At 34.3% G+C, this 25038-nt stretch overlaps 1 protein-coding gene across 10 annotated transcripts in view; it reads right to left on the bottom strand.

Moving 5' to 3' along the window:
- Positions 1-1994: 1994 nt before the first annotated feature.
- The window catches only part of unc-104 (kinesin family member unc-104), a 152485-nt gene continuing 129441 nt past the window's right edge, over positions 1995-25038 (bottom strand). For 8 of the 10 annotated variants that reach the window (XM_071582675.1, XM_071582682.1, XM_071582677.1 and 5 more), the window contains 11 exons: positions 24531-24682; positions 23967-24131; positions 21970-22232; positions 16274-16463; positions 11034-11308; positions 8943-9155; positions 7691-7815; positions 6342-6636; positions 4156-4292; positions 2468-2569; positions 1995-2209 (listed from right to left, as the gene is read on the bottom strand). In XM_071582675.1, coding sequence (XP_071438776.1) covers positions 2068-2209; positions 2468-2569; positions 4156-4292; positions 6342-6636; positions 7691-7815; positions 8943-9155; positions 11034-11308; positions 16274-16463; positions 21970-22232; positions 23967-24131; positions 24531-24682 — 2059 coding nt within the window. In that variant the 3' untranslated portion in view covers positions 1995-2067. The remainder of the gene's footprint in view (positions 2210-2467; positions 2570-4155; positions 4293-6341; positions 6637-7690; positions 7816-8942; positions 9156-11033; positions 11309-16273; positions 16464-21969; positions 22233-23966; positions 24132-24530; positions 24683-25038) is intronic. The other 2 variants (XM_071582676.1, XM_071582683.1) reach the window with 1 other exon arrangement.

The following is a 25038-nucleotide window of genomic DNA, read 5'->3' as shown; positions in this document are numbered from 1 at the left end:
GAGAAAAAATTGGGAATATCAAATCTCTTTACTAATAATACCAAAAATCACAGTGGTAATCTAGGTGCTGGTGTTGAATAAATTATCTGAAGCACTGAATTTTTAGAAGCAATGCAGACATTTTATGTCCAGATAGTTTATGACTTATGTATGGCTATTATTTCTACTTGTGGAATAATAAGCAAAGCAGACTGACACACATCCATATTTCAGACATACACACCCAGACACATTCATGCGGTACTATTTCATGCCAAAATTAAAAAATATTCCTTCAACAAGTCTTAAAGTTGCTCCAAAGGATAATGTATTCCTTTAATAGACTTTCTGTCCCTTGTAGCTTACATTTCATTTCTAATTTTGCTCCCATTATCCACCAAAAGCTCTCTGTTATTTCGTTTCCCTACACAAAGATGCTTCTATCATCCAGCCTACACTAGTGATGTGTGTAGGCTAGCAAAATTCCAAAATCTTTCAAATACTTAATGTGAACTAAGGAAAGTGGAAGCAATGGCTATGAAAAATACAGTTTCAGCATTTGGGCTTCCACTCATAAACAAATTATATACAGCAGATACACTAGGGTGGTGATGAAGATGACATTTTGGATGGCTCAACTCATTCGAAACATAGAAAGAGGGAATTATTCCCAATATGCTTATTACATAGGCAATTAAAATGAATTAAAGTATAACATTAATCACTTATGGTCCTAATAATGTTTAAATTTTCATACTTAAATTTTTACAATATTTTGGAATGTGTACACACTTCTATGATAATTTGGAACTCTTCAGCTGAGTCCATTTTGGAATTCAGAGGCTGTTTGGTAATTTTATTCCAATGTCAGGAATTATTATAGGAAGGTGGAGTCAAGGCATTAGAGCAATAAACACTCCAATGCCATGAATTTATTTAGGGCCCGAGACCACAATAAATTGGTTACATTAGACTAGAAAGATGAGATCACTACAGTCAAGCAGTCTCTGTCATTTTCCTTTGAACACAAGGGTTCAGTATTTGCCTATGGCTGCCAAGGAAAATATAATTCCACCTTATCTCCATGTTGTTGGTGGTAAGTTTATTTGTCATTAATATGCCATTATGAATAAATAGTATCAATTAGGGCAATCATTTACTTAGTCTTTGAGTAAGATTGGGAGGTTGAGGTGCATCTTACACCAGAACCAAACTGAATCAATTGAGTATGCCCAGCCAATAAAAAAATATAAGAGCTAAAAAGTAGCCAACCACCTAATACCATTTGCCATCAGCCTTGCCATTGAATACTTGCGTTTTATGGAAAAGGAAGAAATGAAAGGCGACAAAGGAAACAATATAATACATTGTAAATTTTAAAATAAAATATATCCTTTTTCGATGATTTCAATATAACTTTTTTGTATGTTGAGGGCAAAGTGAGATGAATCATACGACTGAAAAAGTATTTTCCAAATAAACTTTCTTCCAATAAAATGCTCAACTGATTAACAATTATTCTGAAGTGGCTGTGCATCTAAAATGCTGCTCTGTGATTCTTTATTTGTTACAGTCCACGACATTCCCAATAAATTTCTAACAATACCTGTATACCACAAGTCTGCTAATTTATATCTTTTACCACCTTACAAATAATTCTTGTGGAATGACCCATCTACAATTATTTGAATATCTATATCGTAGATTTGCACCATCATAAGAGTCCATTTCATGAAAAAATGGAGAAAAATAACTTCTCTGAAGCCCACATGTATCCTCAACCTCCATATCTTAGCTTTTAAAACCTCACTGCCCACTAGTAGGTATAACATCTGTCCCTCCATGTATCTGCCCTACTGACAAATACCTTACTCAAGAGCAGGTATTCATTCACCAAGATACACTTTTTTCACAGTCTCTCTTCCCCATACCACCCTCTTTCTCGCTCTCCCTCAGCCTTCACCAGCAAACACTGATTTACCCTCACACAGAACCCCCCAACCCCAACCCCCCTCCCCAACTTCTCCTCCCCCCTCAAGACTGAGTCCACCCAATCATGGGAAGGAGGAGGGCTGAGTACTCCCTGCCTCATTTGGCCACAAGGGGCACAGAGTGCGATAGTCCCACGCTTGACACCTGTGACGGCTGGTGCTGTGACTGCAACAACTGGTGCTGCCTTCCAATCTCACTGGCAACCTGAAGCAGAGGCCTTCTCCGAGATAACTTTGATCTGAACAGAGAGAGAGAGGGTGAAATGATAGCTTATTTCTTCAACTACTCTCTTAGCACACTGTGACTGTGAAAAGTTCCAGGGGAAATTAGAAATGCAATAATATCACCATATCAAAATTAGATTAGTGTGTGTGCATATATGTATATACATAAATAACAAATATGTGCAATGGTTAACATGATACCATAGAAAATCACTATAAATGAATAAATAACTGGGAAAGTATAAAATCCAGATTTCACAATATTTCCTTACCTTATTTGTCCAGCAAGAAGTGGGTTGATTGCATAAAGCCAGTCATGAACTTCTTTGTCACCCAGGGTTTGCAAAAGATAACCTCTATGTTTGGTGACCACACTAAAACAAGAAAGGAAACATCAAAATAAGCATACTGCCATTTTATGATGAAAATTTTATGAATTAACTCCTCAATCTTACTATTATCATATGCAATTTCACTCATTAGAAACATGTTTCACAGTTCATAATACCTCTTTCATTCTACAAAATTTTAGTCATTACATATGAATTGAGAAATATTTCATCTTATCAAATATAGGTCAAAGAATTAATATATTATTTTGCTTAAATTTACCAACCAAACTGATGCATTATTGATCATTTATCTCGATTGGCCATGATAATGAGATCAGAATTTTTATAAAACTTCAATTGATTGGCAAAAGTCTATCATATCTGAAGGCTTCCATTAAATTATGCCATTCCATCCAGGTAATTACAAAGAAAATCTACATAAATTGGCTAGACTATAACTTAAGTCAAATTTTTAGGTGGAAACTTACTTCCCCTTTGTGTACATCTGCAAGAGTATCCTAATTAATTTTCCTTTACCTTATAGCAAGTGTGCACCTACGGATGATATTTGTGTGTGTGTTACTGGTTTTGAAAATGAAATTGCCATAATGTGAGACCATTTTGTTACCACATAGGGTATACAGTAGGGCATAAGGTAGGCTATATGATAAGGTACCAGGTAAGGTAGAGAATAGGGATTAACATAGGGCATAGCGTTCACATTACTCCCCCTTCAGCCACTTCTCACCAATACATATTTTATCTCTGGGCCTAATAATTAAGGACCTGCTTGTATAAACCCCACAGAGTTCAAAGAGTATTATATTAACAGGGATGTGTGAAGGTCTGTACATTGGCCAGGTGATCTGAAGGCCCATTGTTCAATTCCCAGTTCAAGAAACTCTCCTCTACTTGGACTCTGCATCCTTCAATCATCACCACTGACTTTAGGTTTGTTCTTTACGTTTGTTACTTATCCTTGCACCTATATCCTCATTAGCAATGGGGGAATAGGGGTTAGGAGGAAGAAGGAACTAAGTAGTCCCAATCTTGCCCCAAAGAAGAAATTTTATGATATATGAGCATTATTTTTCCATTTTGTGGGTTTTCATGCATGAATGTATTTGATCAATTTGGCTCATTTTCTCCTTCTGGAAATTCATGCTGTTAAATTCATCAAACTTATTCTTTATAATACTGCATGTTATAATAATATTTCTTGTTTGTCTTGAGTTAATCCGTTCTTTTGGTAGTGAGTGAAGGAGTTCCTGAGCACCATCTCTGGGCCAAATACCCATTCACTTGGTTGTATAAACTTATCAGGATCACAGTATGTTTTCCTGGGTAGCATCATAATCAGTACATTGGTCCGGCAAAACCAGTGGCTCAGTTCCCAGGATAGGAAACGTTTTTCTACTTGGAATCCACTCATTTCTACATTCCAGGACTCTCACAAAAATATTTAAAAATTATTTGGCAGCAAACTTCTACCACTATCAGCTGGGCAATTGATACTATCTATATTTATTTACGTATTTTCTAAATTGTAATATGAGCTACACAGGAAGTGATCAACAAAACAATAAACTTACTTGCTAGATATGACACTAAAATCCTAATGAACTTACCTAAATGTATTGGGCACTTTCACCATTGCTTGTTGATCTTCTGAGTATTCAACTTGTGCAGTAGCTAGGTTGATCAGACCTCTCTCAACAGGATCTTTCTCATCACGGAAGATGAAAACATACGGCCGTCGAACAACCTTAAAATTGAATCAAAATCAAAGTTAATATAGTACACAAAACATTTGTGGTAACCTGGTCAAATGTGACAAATGCAAAGGGAAATAATTGTAAGGGGATGTATGAGTTTTAAGTGGTGAGTGTAAGCCAGGAGTCATGTGAGTGATTTGAGTAAGTCTAAGTTTACAATGCTGACCACTGATGGTAAGGGGTTTCTTTTTTATTGCTATGTAATTTCCTGTAACAAGCACCTCTTTCCACCTTGAAATCTCAAGATGAACAGGTATGCACACTGTATGGGCCCATTGTAGGATCTTGATGTTGTTCCAAGTGGACAAATAATCAATATTTTGATAGCTAATACACAAATCAAGTTAATTATACTTTTAAAGATAAAGTTCATTAATGCCCTCCAGTTTGTATGCTTAATTTACCAAGGAATTCTCAAAGGTATTCAAAATTTAGATGATAAAACTTGATTATAATGTCAGGGTCACTGGGTCACGGGTCACTGGCGCAGAGGGAAACCTCTCGTAAGCCCTGATTGACTGTGAATGCTTGAGACTAGCAAGGACCAATGCTATATAGTACATCCAAGCTAGAGAATGCGTGATTAATTTTCATTTATTATTATTTAATTTTCATTTATTATTTAATTTTTAATTTTATTTCACTACGTGTGATTGGTGGGCCCCTGGCGCAGAGGGAAACCTCTCGAAAGCCCTCATAGAGTGAGAGTGCTTGTAACTAGCAAGGATCAATGCTCTTTAGTACATCCAAGCTAGAGAGGGTGAGATTAATTTGCTTTTATTATTATATTACGCGTGACTGACGGGCCACTGGTGCAGAGGGAAACCTCTCGTAAGCCCTGATAGAGTTTGAGTGCTTGAGACTAGCAAGGATCAATGCTGTATAGTATATCCAAGCTAGAGAGTACGTGATTTACTTGCATTTTTCCATTTCATTATGTGTGACCGGCGGGCAGCTGATGCAGAGATAATTCTCTCGTTAGCCCCTGACTGCCGAGTGTTTGACAAGGGGGAGGGTCAATGCTATCTAGCAAACCTTAGCCAGACATACTTTGGTTCTAACCGTTTGCGTTATCTATTTATTTAAATTATTTTTAGTATTTTTATTTTATTTATTTTATTATTATTTTTATTTTCAGTTATTTTTTATAATTTTTATTGTTTTACTGCATATATCTTCTCTAATTTCCCTCACCCATCCTTTGCCCATTTATAAGAGTACGGTGGGGATTGACTCTTCCCATTATATTCATACAGCCGTCGTTACCGTTCGCTTTATACGTACAGTCATGAGTGATATTTCAAGCACCTAAAAAGCTAGAAAATGTGTGAAGTCATATGATTTGGACAAAATTTTCTTTTTTTTATTTTTCCAAAATTTAACATGTCAGTACTCATTCATGATGTCTTTATCTTGCTACTGTTCAAGACCTATCTTTAGGAACCTATGAGTGACAACAACTGTTAAAAATACATACATAAAAGGGCACAAGAGGTTACAAATATGTGTGCTCGTCAATGTTGGAATAATTGGCTTACAACAAGAACACTTGGCACTTTTCTTTAACCAAAGATAAAATATGATCAAAATTATTAGTTAACCGTGGTAATAGGGATGATTTTCTTCTATCATAGCTCATCAAAAAAATACTGTCATACTCTTTTGTTCTAAAAGTAGAATTTCTTCATTTGTACTTCCAATACCCTTTCAATATACAACTTTTCTTCCTAGTCTACACCTTGCCTTCCCCATGTTGTTTTAAAGGTAGTTCAAATTCAAAAGGAGGACATTTAACCTTCATAAATGCTATGGCTACATTTATAAGATGACACATGAAAGGGTGATTGAAAGTTCAAAACAACTTTAACATCATTATGACTAATAATTGGCATTTTTCACAATAATTTATCTGTAACTTATAACATGTACACAATTACACTCACAAATTTTTTGAATCTGTGACATTCTTTGTTAAGCAGTTAAAATAAAGGGTGAAATAATTATGCAGAAGGAACTGAGTTTAAGAAGTGACAACTTACCACCCATCGTTTCTTCCAGCCATTAGTGTTTTCTTCAAGTATATTCAAGTAGCCTTTGCGTGACACAACTGGGCTAACACGAATCTCTTCCATTTCAGGCACAAAAAGAACAAGGGGGCGTTCCCGGGATGGCGAGCAGCAAGACAAGGTGCCGCCACCAAGAGAGCCCATGCCTTGTGACAGCAGCTGGCTGTGCTGGCTCATTTGCTGGCTTAATTGTGGGCTGCTGCAAACTAAACTCATGTTGGAGCAGGTGCTCTGGAAGAAATTCATCATCTTCTCTGGAGATGTGATGCTGTTACAAAGGAAAATTAAAAGATATTATTCAGATGGCTAATGTAATCCACAGCATTTAGATCATGACTATTTGGACAAAATTGGGACATTAAGGTTAGATATCTGATTTTCAAATATAACATTATACTCAACTATGGTCAGAACTATTTGGACAAAATAAGGACATTCAGGTTAGATATCTGATCTACAAATGTGACTTTATGCTCAACATTATGATACTGTGAGGTCAACACAAAAGATTCTGGTTTTTCAGATAACATACTACCAAGTTTCAGCAGTTCTTAAATTTCAGCCACAAATACAACTTGAAAAATTAGGATCCATATGGCATCTCTTTGTACAACAGTCATTCCCTTAAACTGTGGTCTCATCTACCAATGAAAGCAACAAATACATATGGGGCTACACTAATGCTCTCAGTGTCACCATTACACACATAATCTGTAAAATTTCAAGCCTGTAATTTTCATGACAAAACTGACAATATCATGTGATACATTCTGTTCACTCATTAATATTTTTAACAAAATGGATGGCTTTTCCTTTCATTTTGCTTTATTCAGAAATTAAAAAATTCTCTCTTGGGTCCCCAATGCTTACTAGTTAATTTAGAATTTTAGCCAGACCATTAAACTCTTTGACTTTCAAGTCATACTAAACAATTACATAAATAACAATACTGAAAATGATATAATGAGAGAAATTAGAAATACCGAAGCAAATATATAGAATAAGATATATTTAATACAGCATAACATCTTAAAGTCATCTCTAACAATTATCCAAAAATGCAACTAAGAAAGGTACATTAACCTTCCAAGAAACTGCAGATGTTGCGACCATAACTTTTAATGGAGTCATCTGCTAAGTGTGCATTACAATGCAACAATATCGGAATGTAAAAACCATTTGCCTTGCCCAGGATCTGAACCAGGAACCCTCGCACTGGCCAAATGTACAAAGAACCTGTGCCCCATTCAAGGCGAATGATTTTTACACTCTAAAATGCTTGCATAAATCTTATTACACAAGATAACTCTAAGAAAACATACTCTTGTGGCATGCTGCTGGTGGAGTGCAAGCTTGAAGTCATGCTGTCAGCCATTGAATTAGTCATTGGAGCAGAGGTTTCTTCTCCTGGTGATGATGCATCATTAGTCTGCTTGGAAATGGGAAGCTCCAGAAGAGAAAATAAATGAAAATAGAATGAATATCATAAAAACACACATTTGAAAGTTGTTGGACAACATGTAATCTCAACTGAAATGACACTGGAACATCACTTAACGAGCATAATTTGTTCTGGAATCTTCTTTGTAAAATGAAATACTAATAAAGCAAAACAATTTTTCCCATATAAATTAATGTGAAACACAATAATGTAAAAAATAAATTATGCACAAGGTTTATTCAAAGAACATTGTCTAAATATTGTTTAGGACTGTGAATCATCTTCATGTTTTATTTAATCACAGAATGAACCAACCTGGAGTGCGAATTCGATTGTGAGAAAACAAATCAAAATTGAAATAATTAGTTTATTATTTATGTCCGAATTCCTTTTACTAGAAAGCTGTCTAGACATATTTTTTTTGCCGATGCTTCAAAATTTTGTGAAACTGCGACAGAGCATTATCATTAAATAAATTTGTATCATGCATAGCCACTGCCTTATTAGGGTGATGCTTCTTAATGTACAATGAAACAAATTCCCTTACCGCATTGTGGCAGAAGATTGTTGCTATGTTCTCATTAATATCATGGCCTTGCGTTTGCTTTCTGTTTATCCATAATAGAAGCAATCTTTCAACATCATTCAGAATATGAAACCATTGCATAGTTATTCCTGTCATTCCCTTTGAAGCATACATCTCCTTAATGTTGCACTTGTTTCTGAGGATAGTGCAAATCATTGATGTCAACTGATTGAATGCGCATGCTAGATCAATGACGCTCCACTTTGTTCCAGCTTTCAATGATTTTACTTTTCATTTGTATGGTTATTTTTATTCTCTTATGGCTGTCTTCTAGTTGCTTTTTCATCAGGGACATTGTTAAAACTATGCTTGTAAAATATCTTGCACAACTTTGCACAAAAAAATCACAAATAATATGTCTGAAGATAAGTTTGGAAACATGTGTGCTAAGATGTTAGTGGAATGAGTGCTAAATACAAACTGAAGCAGTAGGTATGCAATCATTCCGGGAATCTCCCTCTTCACACCACTCATTATGCAAAATACTTGCCATGTGAGGTGCTCGTTAAGTGAGGTTTCACTGTATCTAATTACTGAATTTACCAACCTTGCTTGGTATCCTGCCTAGTATCAACTTGATGCATTTCACAGCCAATTGCCTCTCTCTTTCAGTCATTTCCCATGGTTCATACACATCCTTATCTTTAATTGGAGCAACAACAGGATTTACTACCGAGCCTACATTTTGAGCAGCAGCCACAAGTGCTGTAGGACTGGCCCTTCCTTCATTAGTAGCCTTGGCCACCATATTACATACTTCCTGCAAATATTAATCATCAAAAGAAGGCATAATTAAAATTCTGTTGGTGTGTTATTTAGAAAAACTGTAATTACCTCAAACTAAAATGTACTTGGCAATCCAAGGGACTAGTGTGTTGTCAACAATGGGAATTTTGACTACAGTTTACAATAGAGCATCAATTAACTGGCCAAACACCTTTAAGCTATATTTCAACTGCTATGGTGTTAGCTAACACTTAATATCAGGCGATAATCGGCACACTCCATGTATTTATAATGTCAAATTTATTAATGCGTACTAAAACCTTAGATCTGCTTTTCCACATTAAAAAACTTTGCCATCTTCAAGTCCTCTGTTTATTTTGAACGAACTTAATTTAAAAAATTCAGAAACTTAGCTTTCTTGGCCATAGCAAAAGTGATTAAAAGTGGCATAAGAAGCAGGATTTGTTACAATTAATCAAATATTAAATGTTTCTTAATTAATGAATTTTTGACAAACTGAATCGGCCAATTTTTACATTAACACACATTCTTAGTTTTCCAATAATTGACCCAATGTGAAGACATGAGATTCAACTTATTGATAAAAAAAACCTAAAAGCCAATAAGGAGATTAAGGGAAGAGCTATTTATCTGTTGAGCAATACTATAAAATGGCACATTACTATAACTGAAAAGCATTTCAACCTATATTAAAAATACAAAATTATGTAGACTGCATCTGACTTGGTTATAATGTGGCTAAGTAGATACCATATTACCTACATGCTTTGTAAAAGTTTCATATTATATATATATATCATATTGTATACTTCATAAAAGTACTCAACAGTCATTTTAATTGTGTCATGTACAAGAATTTCTACTCAAAAGCAATTCATCTCCAGCCCTGCCAGCATTGCTAAGGTAACATCATTTATTACCTGAAAAATTATTTCGTATTAATGTCAAATTATTTATGCAACTGATAGTTCTTTTCATCATGTGGAATTCAAGATTGCTTCATCCACCACAGTGGCTACTGAAGTAGAATCATTGGTCCATGACAAGTTCCATTTGCATTAAATTTGGTTATAAATGTTGACACATTCCAATAAATAATTAAATGTGATGTACTACTGCATATAGTATTAATAAATTGCAAAGACAAGATACATGATATCAGGGTACTTTCTGATGCATTTGAAATTAGGGTATTTTCCCCTCAAAATTTCATATGTGAATCCAAAATGACCACTGATTTTCTTTGATGCATCCCTGTGAAAAGAAACTTTGTCTTCATTTAGGATAAATACAATATTTCCAAGATCTTCATAAAATTTAACCAAGTCCATAATTTGGAGTAAATGTGTGTATGCACTAGAAGAATAACAAATGGCTTCAAATTGTTAGATTCACACTTTTTTTAATGGAAAAGGTCCGAGTAAGAGCCTTCATTATTTAATCCCTCAATCACAGGCCAGTATTAAGCATGCAAAATAATTTTTCAATGGAGTTCACAATAATAGTAATAAATAATTATTTTCTATTTAACTAAAAATTCACTGAAGTTACATGGAACATTGAGAAGACCGAACAGGTTCAAAGACTACTTGGTCTAAAGGTGATGAGAGACAATAGAATACTTCTTGATGGGATCAGATACTTGTTGGATATGATTGGACATTATTATTTCATACTCAGCTGTATTAAAAAGAACAAGGAAAATTTCATGCTAATTAATCTGACTTCACTGGCATATTTATCTTTATAAAAATGCTATAGTTTTATTTTTTATGCATATACTTATAATTATTAATCACTATTAGACAGGATAGAAAATAAATGCAATTTATTATTTGAACTAAATCTTATATAAAAATAAGTAAGTGCAGAGAGGAGTCAAAAAACAAACCTTTTCTGATTTGGTGAAGTCGTGTGTTGAACGGTGCTGGGGGCTGATGCCCCTGAGGGATGTGGGCAAAGGGTGCCTGTCCACACCAAGGCGCTCCCTCAGCAGAAGAAGGTGGCGCACCCGCTCCACTTCCTCTAGGCGAGTCAGTTTTTCCAGCTCCCATTGGTGATCAAATATAAGTGAGTCTCCACGAGGGCGCCAACCTTCTAGGTTCTCCTCACCACGAACATATGTGGAACTTGTGTCTAATACACGACGCTGGCGGCGTTGCACTCCTGTGGTCAGGCAAGACATTCATACAGCATAAAATTATATGGATGACTGAAACTAGTTACTAAAGGCACATTTTTACATTTCAGTTTACATGAAATAGCAAAATGTGCCTTCCTGTGGCCATAATACATACACATGATGGCTATGGGTAAATACCACAAAATTTATACTTGTGCAAATTAAAATTGTATCATGCATACATACTCTACCTGTGCCTAAAATACAGTTTAATGTAGACTACATCCTGAGTATGATTTTATGTGTAAGGGTAGCCAGTATAAAAACTACATCTCATGGAATTAACATACTTTTTTGAATTGGTAGAATCCATGAATTAGCTTTCAATACTCAGACCTTCAACTTAAATACAGTAGTGTGCTGATTGAGAGGGGGAAGTGGCATCAGCAGATAATTGAAAATGACCAATAATCAGGTATATAAGTCCCAGGATATTATGGTAATCTTTGCAAGGGAACATTGTATATTTAAGATAGTTAATATTACTGTTAATTAATAACAAACATATATCAAGAGAAAGAAAAAAATCAAAAGTGAATATGTAAGTATATTTTGTCAGCTTGGAAATTCATGTCAAATCTATCGCCTCACCTTCTAATGTAATTGAGGCAGTAAGTGCTTGAAATTATTTATTATAAATCACTGTGCTCAGTTCCCAAAATTTAAACATATACATATCAGTAGGGAAAAAGCTCCTATGAATTGAACTGAAATGGGCCCCACTCTAAGCACAGTTTTAGGTTCAGCACTCAACAATCTTTGATGCTCTCTGCCAGTACCCACAACAACTTTCAAAAAAGCAGATAATAATCATGGCAGCTTGGGAGAACAATGCCCTCTGGTTTGTGACACATGGTCCCCTTGAAATGCCATTACAGTGATCCCATTAGCCCTACACATTAAACCTTCCTACAGCACTCGGAAAGCTCAAAAATCAGGGTCACAGACCTCCTTTACTTCCAAATATTCAGTGCATATGGCTTCTATCAATACCTTCATGCACTAAAATGTGATTACATCATTTATATTTGACCTAAGTTTCATAAAATATTGTTAGAGCTAAATTAGGCAATGACTCTTTTTTTAAAGACCTTACTGAAGGAAAAAATGAGATTTCTCAACGAAGTGTATGCAGTCACTCACTCAGGTACTCCCAATAAGAAGTAATGCTAAAGAATATCATCAAAATGAAATTATATGCTTTTAGTCATGTCAGTGAAGAGTGCAGCAGGAAAAAATTTTCTAATGGATGAAATACCATCAGATACTAACTAACACTGAGGCAAGGGAGAAGGAATGTGAGTGGGTGAGAGAGGAGGATATGACTCTTGCTGGGACAAATGAATTACCCACCCATTGGATAAGCCAATGTCGTATAGTCAGCACTCTACTGTTTGATTTAGACAAGAACAGAAACCTTGTATAAATAGAGCACCCAGCTGTCAAGTAGAAACCCCTGGTTTAGGGTCTTGGTAATACCTTAGGGCACTCATCTATACCAATGATAGGGATTAACCCAACACTAACTTTAGGCTTCCCAAGGCAATGATGTGAAAGGAGAAAGGAGTCAATATCCTATATTCTTATTTATTGTGGATGAATCCATTATTTCCAATAAAATAAACATCTGGCTACTGATAACTGATTTTTTTAAGTTTTGGCTATGCTATCAATGTGGTTAACAGTAAAAAATTTCAAAGCAAGTTTTGCATTCATACAATTACAACAAAAGAATGAAAACTTCATAATCACAGAGGATTGATGCATATAAAATTGCACTTAGAGGACCAAAATGGGCATTTATACAAATGAGGTTATTAGATTTTCAAAATAAGTAATGTAAACATGTGTTATGTAACATGTAATGTACAATGAGTGTATTAGTTTCAGTTTATAATGTGATAAAAAAAAGTGAGAGTTCCTGGCAAACTTTCAAAATTTCTAGATTAAGTACATGTTGGGTGAATCTAGACCAAATTAAAAGCTGTTTAGTGAATAAATGAAAAAAGACAAAAAATATGTAACTCCTTTAACTTAATGAAACTTTATCAAAGGATTTCATAAAATTCATTAATATAGAACTTCAAGTTTGTGACAACTTTAACAATTTGAATGATTGATTACAAAATACTACCTATATATTAGAAGGAGAAGTCAATATCAATAAGAAATTCTCTATTTATACCGTAGGCCATTTTGCACATTCCCAAAATAGACAGCATTCACTGAAAATATGTATCCTTTCCCTGAATTAAGTTATTACATACTTTCAATCAATGAGAATTTATTTACCACTGAAAACCCTGTTGCTCAGAAATATTAAATTATGGTAAGGAAATTAAAAAAAACCCTTGACAAGGCTCAAGGTGTATCAAAACACATATGACTTATGACAAACAACCATGATTTATTGTTGTTCCAAATAAAAGGTTGATGCTGAATTATTAAACATAAAAACATAATGACTGAAAATAGGTACTTTATGCTTGATAACATTAGGTCTAATATGCGTGAAAAAGATTACACAACTTGTTTCATTAAAATCATTCGATAAAAGTGGAATAGAGTGCAAAATATAATCTAGGAAAAACAAAGAGACCATGCAAAACATTTCTTTTTGGTCAGGATACCAAACCAATTGTTTGCAAATTTTGAATGAGTTAAAACTTTTTTTAATTGCCAGACAAAATGTTACACATTTAATAAAGTGAAACATTGTGGGTAATTGGTTATTATATCAGAGCTAATCAACATTTGAAGAAACATTTACATTTAACACAGATGTATAAAGAATACATAAAATGATTCTATGTAGCTACCATTCCTATGTACTTCAATGTGTCAATGTAATCTAAGATATTAGCACAAAAATACATCTATTCCACTGCATGTGTTCATTAATCTAAAAACATCATATAGATCTCACTACTACTCATTAAATGTCTTTATACTTCTAACTGTGACTAAGACAAGCAATGAATGAGACTGAAAAAATCCTAATCACAAATGAACAAAACAGGCACAAACAAGACAAGAGCCAAGACAGAAGACTGTACACAGCACATGGAAGGCAAGATGGAATTTAGGAGGTGCTGCTCAAATGCAACCTATTCCTATAATTTAACTCTCTGGACATAGCAATTAAATCAAGACAACAGATTAAACATACACGTTGTTATGATGACAAAACTGATGGACATTGCAGAAATTTGGGCAACAATAAAATATTAATTTTGAACCAAAGCAATGCCTTCCAACATTCATTTCACTTCAGCTCAAATCAACATCGTCATGAAGTAAGGATTCATAAAAAGGAAATAAAGCTGAAATTATATGATAGCTGCCATATAGTTAAAACCTCTTTCATAGTAGTGGGAATTAAAGAGACTTTTCACTGCCAGATCATGAATTAAGGATTTTTTTGGAGGAAATGAACTAGAGTGATACAACAACTGTCATAAAAACATAGCTGCTGCCATAGCACTTGGAATGAAAGAGAATGCTTCCCGTTAGAGGTTTACTACTGGCCAAAATTTTTCTGTTCAAAGGCATTGACATAGAAGAAGGTATGTCATTATGAATCATGGTGTATAATTAAGCTCAAAATTGCTATTTAAATATTTATTTAGGGAAATAAAAAATAACCAAAACTATAAGAGATTCTAAGTTTTTTATCTCAGTACCTCTGCTCAGTTGGCAGTATACAAAAGCATACCCATTCCCACATCAAACTATGGAAGTGAAATTTGGGTGTGCCAGGATAAGAATCAATGCCAACTGAATGTAGTGACTAAGGGATAACTTAAAGAGTGTTTGTGATAAAATAGGAAACATAAAGTGAGAAATGAATAGGTTACAAAAGAATGTGGTGGATGTGGGCGGAACGTGGTGGACAAGACTCTCAACATTGGGAATAAAAGAAGTCTAAAGCAGAGAAGAGCATATATGAAACAATTCATGTGAGAGCCAAACAAAGCATGAAAGAACTAGATGGTAAAGACAATATTAAAAGCACTTGAAATCAGGTTCTTTTTTACTTGCCCTGAATGGAAATGCTGTGAAGAGGATGTATGTATGATATATTCACTAAAAATAATATCAGCAAAGGATGACTGATGACTTCTGATTATGTTAAAAATGAAGGAAAATGATTGCTTTGAATTTCCAGTTTCAGAACATTGTCTTAAGCCATGCGTTATTTCATCAATATTTCCCTTATTTTTAAGTTTTTAATACCATCTGCTCTTCAATACAATGGTAATAAGTACTAAGAATTCATGAATTATAATGCTTAAATATTTTATTTAACTAATTTCTTTCATTTAGCACCAGATATGATGCCTATAATCCCATTTATGCAGCTCTAAGCATGTAATTATTGAAAATAATAATTTTCAGTTTTACATAATAATATGCAATATCTACAGAATATACACAGCAAATTACATATTTATTCATTGCATATTTGGCTCAATTATAAGATCATATATCATATGTCATAACCCTTTTTAAGGAATTTTATGGAAAAAATACTTTTCATGACATAATTCATGGTCTTTGAATGTGAATAACTTTTAATGCTCAATTTTCACACAGGGAATGTGATCCACTGAAAATTCCAGATGCTTTCCGATAAAGAAGAGGTTATTTCCTGTCTACCCACAACTCAAATAAAGATTGAAAGTTATTCAATTATGATCCTGGAACTCAAATCCAATTCAAAATTACTGTCCTCAGCTATGGAGCACTTTCCCTATTAATATCAGTTCCCACAATTTAGCAAACTAAAATTTCATTGGAAATATCCTCCGCTAACTTGTGACACCATACATCACTTTCCTAAATAGGCACTACTTGAGCAGCAATGAGCAGGATGTGAGGAACAACAAGAGCAGTTGGTAATAGCCGGGGGCAGGGATAGGGTGGGTGCAGCATAGTTTCCAACAAACCTGGGCTACCTGCTTCAGCAGCTCTCTTCAACACCAGCTCGTACACCCCAGACAGTCTATTGGCCTCAGCATTGCGATAGTTGCCTGAGAAGAGGTGCTTCAATGATCGTGGGCCAGTTCGTGCATCACGTCCATATATAATCATGCTGAGATCTTTAGTAATGATGGCCGGGCGACCACAGTTTTCAAGCTGTAAAAAGATTTTGATGAAAATGAAATTGGCTCATTTCAATTTCAAAAAATTAGTGAATTGTTTCCTTGAGTTCATAAGTACTATTCACATAAGTTGAATCTTTTCTTCATTAATGAAATTAGCTACATAGGTTCAACCTCTATTTTATTCCGGTATCTAAAGCTCTTTCACCTAAAGAGTGAGTAAGAATGAACGAGAGCTAGTATTTGCTTCAATAAGTGTTTAGTGAATGTGCATGAGTGAGTGAATAAGTTCATGCTCAGTAATCCTAGAGTTGGTGGCAGTATAGTACAGGAAAGACTTGGTCATGTTTGTTATTATAGATGGTACCCTTACTTAAAGATTTTGATGCTGAGTAACATTGATGTTTGCTCATACAAATACATTTGCCAAATAATTTAACTTGAAATGGATATCACAATACTTTTATACCTTCAATATAGCTGGTATTGAGAATCAAGTGAATACAGAAGACACAGTAATCAACCCGAAGTTTGGTTTGGTAAGTGACAGTAGAGTTCACTCAATACTAAACCCAATGGTATGTGAGATGCACACATCAGGTTATGAGAGGCAGTTCCTTTCTGACTACTGTGCTCGATCAAATTAGTACATAATGCCAAATTCTTTTGAATATTGAGGTATGACTACTTTCCAGAAAGGAATAATTTCAATATTTGTTATCTTTTAAAAACCTTACATTATTTTTTTCCAGCTTTGCTGCATTCAGAAATCCTATTTTCAAATTAAAATACTAACCATCAATCGTGGATTCATATGGAGCTACCATATTTTAGTTACAATGCTCTGGAAATGGTTGCCTATCTTGCAAAAATGTGAAAAAAATTGTTATGGAGAACTAACAATTGAAAAATAATGATCGAGAGCCAATTCCCATATCTCTATTTTTGTTCAATACTTATATTTAGTGTCACCACCCTATAAAGGCTTATATCTACTAAGTGTATTGATTTATTTTGGTGTTTCACATTATATAATTAATTTTAAATCAGAGAAACACCTGTTACAAACAATGGACTGATATCAGTAGCTACATTATGATTCCCATCTTGTGTAAAATATAAGTTATGTAACACATAATATACATTTCATGCATAAGGCATCTTATGATCAGCATGTTAGTAATTTGGTATTGAGATGGTAAATCCTAATAAATGAGCCTCAAAAGCTCGCCATGCACACATAGTTTCATCTACTCAGTGTGAGGTTACATTATCACAGATGTGAGGTTACATAACACTGACTTTGCTTCACATACAAATTCTCTTCTTAGGGGCAAAGAACATTTTTGATTTGGAGACAGCAGCTGCTGTAAAATAATGTGCAAAAATAAATTCAGCTAAATAGTTTTCTCTGTTAAATGCCTATTAGACAATTATTCATTGCTATATTCAATAAGATTTAAGAGAAAACTCCCTTATGACAGGAAATAAAACTTGAAAAATGAGGATAGCATACTTCTTCCAGAATTTAAGGTAGCTTATGGAAAAAATATGCATTTTTCCTCTTTTGCTTATTTCCTTGTACCACATATGCTTAAAAATGAGAGTTTTTGTGTATAGACAACCCATGGTATGGTTTTCCAAAAAACTGTGTCCTGGAGGTTTGATTCATTTTTGTTTCAGGCATCTTCATTTTTACTCTCCAAAGTTTTTCATAAAACACTAATTTATGATTGAAATGGAATTTGTTAACTTCCAAGAGGGTGAAGGCAAAGAAAGTTCACACATGATATTTTTCCTGTTTTAGTCTCTTTTCAGAATGCCATGGGAAATTCTGCTGTACATACCTGTAGACACCGAGGGAGCCACTGAGTGGTAAAAATGATGTTTTTATTTGCAAATAGCTTGGGGTGTTACAAATTTTTCTACCCAATACATCCAATTGTTAAACTAAGAGCTTTGTAATTAACTTCAAAAATACTTCAAACACCATTTAGCCTTGTCCAAGTGAATAGCTAGAGCTGATGCTCTCTGAAGTCATCCCTCATCCCATAGTGCACAGTTGAATACACTGACCTACCTAAAATCACTCCTCCACCCAAAAATACCCACCCCTATCCTAAACTAAGCCTCAAAAATCTCTTTCAAAAAGTGGGAATTAACTAATGCTACCCACAGTTGTGCACAAACAAAAAGGCTTAATAAATTTGACTCTCATTTACTTTCGCTGAAGTGGTTTATCCAGTAATCTCAGACTCACATATCCATCTGTCAACTGATTGAATGTGATTACTGTTTTATGACCATTTTCAGAGATATCTCAACCTCTGGAGGAATATATTAATGGCTTGGCCACTGCCAGAATGAAATGAGAAAGTGTGCTTGTTTGTGTCTGAAGGTGGCCTGTCTTATTACCACTTGGCAAGATTATTTCATAATTTGATGTAATGTATTTTACAATTTTATTGCTTTCAACCTTACGTACATAAATGATGCTTCGCTGAGCATGGATTGGTTGGCAAAGTTTTTTGACAATTATAGTGGTATTTTAAAATGCTCTATTTCATTGTTGTTTTAAAATATGAATTGATAAATTAAAGTTAATATTTTAGTAAAAATGCTCAAATTCAGTTTTCTTTGAAGCCATGCAACTTTTGAGAAAAACCCAGCAATAAATTTTTCCAGTCCCTAATATTAGCATTCCACGAGAAGGGAGGCAAAAATTGACACCTCCAGAAATATAGGCTTTTCCTATCTTTTACCTTATTTATTTTTCATGGGTAACTTGCAAACTTATTAAAAAATATGGAAAGGAAGTAGTTGATTTTTTTAAACATTATTTTATTTTAATATATTCATCATAATTATATTGCTTGAAAACTATCACAAGAAAAAATTAAATATACTGTACTTCCCGGCCCAAGAAGCTCTTTTCCTACTCCAAAAATGTGCTCTAAAATCAGCCTGCATCTTATTGGCCAGAGTTACATGGGTATAACTTCATCCTATAAGATACAAGCCAATTCAGTGGGAAAAGTACTTACAATTAACTATTTTTCCGACATCAGGCACAGAAATTGGTTGCCTTAACCAAAAATATTGATAATAACGCTGTTTTCAGCAAGTAGTAAGAAATCGAGTTTTAATATTTCCTAGACTACTTCCTAAAAAAGATTCCCAAATATATTGTAGTGTATATAAAGTAGTGTGTTTAATGTTGTCTTACTGCTGCTACTGCAAAACTTATACAAATTGGTCTAATAAGGATGCCGCCCCTATGATAATACATTGTACCTCTTGCCATAAACTCAAGTACAGGCACTCAACCTTAAATAGTATGAGAATGTCGTTCACTACATAATACTATTTAACAATCTGCATACTAGTATTCCTTTTTATTTGGGCTGCATATCTACTTTTACCCGCAGAAACTAAGGGTTGCATAAAAAGTTAAAATTAGAATAACTTCATGGGATCTAAAGAGAGAAGATTGTTTGACAATATTGCATTTAAATTTGAAGCTGGGGATTGAGACTATTGTTAAGTCTTTAAAATAATATCGAATTAACAATGTGTAGATGTAAGTGAAGATGGCATTGTGCATGAGTAAAGTGACAAACCTAGGGAAAATCAGTGCATACATGATTTTGACAGCAGTGGTGATAAACTTCTGCAATTCTGCAATGAATAAATGCTGATATTGCCACTAATTTTTAATGTAACAATTCCACTTTCATCATATAAAATGTTTACACTAAACTAGTTTGACCCTTTTCTGTCTGATCCAAGTATCATGGTGCTTATATTTACATGCTATTAAAATTGCATGCATAACTATTTTTCTTGCAAATTTTCTACAAGTCCAAAGATTTAATTTACGGCCTTAGAAAAAAAAGTTCAAAAAATTCAAATGAATATATAACTAGTGCCTATTAGGATTGAGCAATATTGTGAATAGAGTGGTATCATACTCTGTTTGAAGTAAAACGGGTAACAATCCATCATTGTAAATGAGCAAGTTTCATGACATTCACATGACTCAAGAAAAATAAGGATTAGGTTGGAAATCCCATTGTGATGAAGTCTGAGACCTTGGACATTAAGAAGGTAAAAGCAGTCACTATTCATCATTGACAAATAAATGACAGAAAACAATAATAAGTGAGGAGCAAGAACAAAGAGGTGCATATGATACTGAAATAGCTGGCCCCAGTGGCACTGGGGTAACGTCCTTGCCTGCCAACCCAGAGGTCGCTGGTTTGATTCCCGCCTGGGTGGGTTATTCTCCACAACAATTACAAACACCTACGGCTTAGGTGTTTGTAATTGTGTTTGTTACATAATTGTTAAAGTCCGATGTAAGGGCTGAAGTACTGTTTTTGGATTAATGTGACATTAATAAATAAATAAAATAAATTGTTCTGCAATATATGTCTGTCAACATGTTTACCTGCCATCACAGTTAACTTTTTTATTATTCAATACAGTGAAGTTCAATTAAAAGCATCTCTTTCACTAAGTAGCTTTATTTGATTCACTCACTCATCCTCGACTCATGAGCAACTCTCAGATCAATGTGAATTGAGGTGAGTAAAGTTTGAAAATGAAGTTTAAAGAATTGCACTATGTTAAAAATTACTTGAAATGATGAGAAATACATTATTAATGATTGATTAATGAAATTAATGAATACAGTTTCTATACTGATGTAATGGAAAAGGAAAAATGTTTAGTAAGTGCAAAGCTAGTTCTCTACTCTGAAAATTATCACAATTTGTTCCAGAAAGAAAAGTTTATATAGACTGAAAATTTTGCAGCGAGTTAAAATCTCAAGTTACTTCAAATAAAATTGTGTGCAATGTTTAGAAGAATCAGAATCCAACTACATTGTTTACTCTACTAGCTATTTTTCAAGTGGCTTACAAGAATATTTCACCCTTCAACCAGTAGGTAATTACGAGTACCTGTCATCACAGCTAATTTTTTTATCACTCAATACAGTGTAAAGTTAAATTAAAAGCATCTCTTTCACTGAGTAGCTTTATTTGATTCACTCACTCACCCTCTACTCATGAGAGTATGAATCTGTACTCATACTCGTAAGAGCATGAATACAGATTTGAAAAGAATTTTAAATAAATCAAATATATATGTGATACATCCAAACATCATGCTATGTACACTAACCATGCCCATTTCTAACTCGGGTATATAGCACAACATGACTCCCTCATCAATTTCAAGTCGAGTGAGTTCCTACAAACAGCACCCAAGTATGCCTTAGAGGCTAAAGAATGGATGCATTTGGTGGTTTAAATAAGTTGCACACACTGAAATGCTAACATGCCAGACTTAATCTTAAGCACCCTTTACCTATTTAGAAACATTATTGCTTTCCCATAATATATACACAAGTAGTCAACGACTGAAATATAGGGAATATGATTTTATCCTAGATTGTGTTATCTATTGGGTTAAGGAATTGAAAAGACAATGACAATAATTGCAGACTAATATGTGATGAGCACTAGCAAGCATACCTCCAGGTAAGCTGAAATGGTCATGTAGATCTGCTCTCCATACGGAGTCACACGATTCAGTAGGACAGAACTATGAAGTGAGCTATCCCATGCAGCCTCAAATCGGAACATGGATCTGGTGTCACCAGCAGGAGCATCTTCGATGACTCTCTCCCCAGGGAAGAGGCCAAGGGAGAGTACTGAAGAGTCACAATCCCCTCCACATGTCCCAGACTCATCACCCTCCTCATCTTCTTCAGATTCAGGTGTGTTGCGAATACGACCTGACAGCACATGAATGTTTGGATTTTAGCACAATAGTTTTTAAGCTCCATAGCTCCATAGCCCCATCAAATATTAATAAACTATACAACTTTAGCATATCAGATTACATTAGAACAAAGGGTACACGAAGAATCTGGTATATTTATATTTTCTCCTCCAATGAGATGAACACATGAAATGCATTTTTTACTGAAGAAGTATGTAGCATTCCTCAATGGAGGACAATTGGTTCTGGTCTTACAGGTAACTGTGCCTGCAACAAATGCTTACACAGAGTTGCTAGAGGCCATAGACGGAAAGAAGTTTGTCAATTTTTATGCATTTTCTCTTCTAGTATTTGGGGGTATCTCTTAGCCAAACAGTCACATGACAGTTGCGAGCTTGTATCACTTGTGCACCAGCATTTCATTGGCATTAAAGTCTAGTTTCCAGCGATGGAGTAAAAATGCAAAAAGTATGGGTGGAAAAATGAATGTGAAATATAATGGCATTACATAAAAATGTAGAAGTGGTAGACAATGTTAATATTAGTAAATTCTGCAATCACACCAAAAAGCTAATGGGAAAGAATGAGTTCACCATGTAAGAACAATTAAAAAATATGATTTGTCATTTAGACCATGTGCTATAGGACAAGTGTAAAAGTTTTAGAAATTCCAAAACCAAAGAAATCATAAAATATTTCAAACATGAAATAGGTAGCTCCATTAATCATTCCGGAATTCTGAGAAAAAGGCCATGCAATTATACAAGCATTGTATAATTGCATGACTTTTTTTGCAATTTGCAAAGGTAAGCACTTTTAAGAGCAGAGAATTTGATTCAAGCAAGTGCTGGTTAGAGAATTGTTAGAAGGGATGCAATTTTCATCATTTGAATATTTCTGATGAACAGGCTTCAGGAGACCACAATGTTTTAAGTGAATTTCCTAATAATTTCATGAAATTAACTGTACAGAAGGGTTGAAAGTGATGAAACTGGACTGTTGGATTACGGTAATACAGCAGACTTTTCCAATTTTGAAAAGCTGAGGAAAAGTGACTACATATCACAATGCAAGATTATCTTCTTCTCCTTTTGCAATCAAATATTCATACTTTTTAAAATTCCACCATAAAATAATGCAGTACAAAATATACTTATGCTGGGAAGCAACAGTGATCTTCAAAGATTCAAAGCCATTCCCACAGTTGTAGTAGTGACTGAATGCATTCATTACCAGAAATTCAATAATTAATACCATGATCCCTTTGCTCATCTTTTTCAACATGGCAGTTGGCTATAAAATACAAAATAACTATTTTAATAGAGGAAGGAACATTCTGCCTTAATTTACATGCAGATTACTCATGTAACAGGAAATAGGAAAATTTGTTTCATAATAACGTTGACCACAAAACCTTATCCCAATTTTCTATATACTAGTGGTTTACTATTGTTGTTTTTCAAGTGAAATATCACACACTTTTGTAAATAATCAAATGCATATCATACATTATGATGAGAACCTTTCTCCACTTACACTGAAAAAAGAGGAGTATCTTAAATGAGGATAACAACAAAGTGTGCTGCATGATCCACTCTTATATCATGACATGACAGTGAGCACAAAAGCAGAAGACCATGTGAACAATGAGTGATGTAAAATCTAAATTATTTTTAGAAAAATTCCTCCTGAAATGATATAAAAATAAATTTCAAGTAATTTAGATTATTTTTTCAGCATGACTCACCAACAACCAGTTCTCTCACATCCTTCCACCTCAGTTCTGGGGTGTTTTCATGCACAATTGTGATACGAATGCGTCGCTGAATACCCTGATGCAACATGAACAGGCCACGGCAAGGTAGGTCATCACTGTGATCCACAACTGCAGGCACATATTCACCATTGGGGGCTACAAATGTGATAATTTGAAAATAAATAAATAGTGCTCATTTCCTTTGAACTAACTTTCAATATTTTATCTCTGAGTTGAAAGAAAATAATGAATAATCGTAACCATTTTATATGTTTAATGCAACTTTTAAATGAATGTTTATTGAAATAAAGCATTAATTTCAAGCATCATTCTCAATTTTGAGTCAATACTTCTATGGTTAATATATATCTTGTCAATTAGTTAAAATGCCACATATTTTTAATTTTATATTTAGACATTTAACTAAACATAATTTGCATTAACAAAATATGAAACAGGGTGAAATTATTGAATGCGTTACATAAAACCCAAGTCTCATGACTGAAAACTCTAATTAAAGCTAATAGTAACTAACACAGATCCAGATTGACTAACCCAATTCACAAATCTCGAACCACACTAGAACATCATACTTGGCGTGAACGTGGCTAGTTGAAGGTGAAGGCAAAACCCCAAATTTAGGTGAGCGCACTGGCTGACTGATTGGTATCGAGGGTGGCAGCATCCTCTTCGGTGGCTGTCGTACACTTATGAACAGACATCAAATTACAATTAAAATAAAATTTAAAACTTTATAAAATTATTACATGGCAAACTCAAGAGTGAGTTGCGTCTTGTACTTGCCATCATAGCATACAATAGAAACAATGCAAGATCACAGGAAAACTACTATGAGCAGCTCACTGACCTTTTAAAGCTTAGAATACTGAATAAAGTCCATATTTTGTAGAAACAAGAATAATTGTAAACCTTAATTATAAGAGGGTTCTTCTCCAGGCCCCTTTATTATGAGTCAGTAGTGACTAGAAATGAGCAAAAATGACTGCAGTGAAAATGACAACTCATAGCAGCCTAAAAAAATGAAAGACGACTGTGGTCAGGT

The sequence above is a fragment of the Hetaerina americana genome, unplaced genomic scaffold (genome assembly GCF_022747635.1).
Source record: "Hetaerina americana unplaced genomic scaffold, ioHetAmer1.1.p SCAF_12, whole genome shotgun sequence".
Lineage (NCBI taxonomy): Eukaryota > Metazoa > Arthropoda > Insecta > Odonata > Calopterygidae > Hetaerina > Hetaerina americana.
The sequence above is the reverse complement of the archived record's forward strand: the minus strand, read 5'-3'. Positions and strand labels throughout refer to the sequence as shown.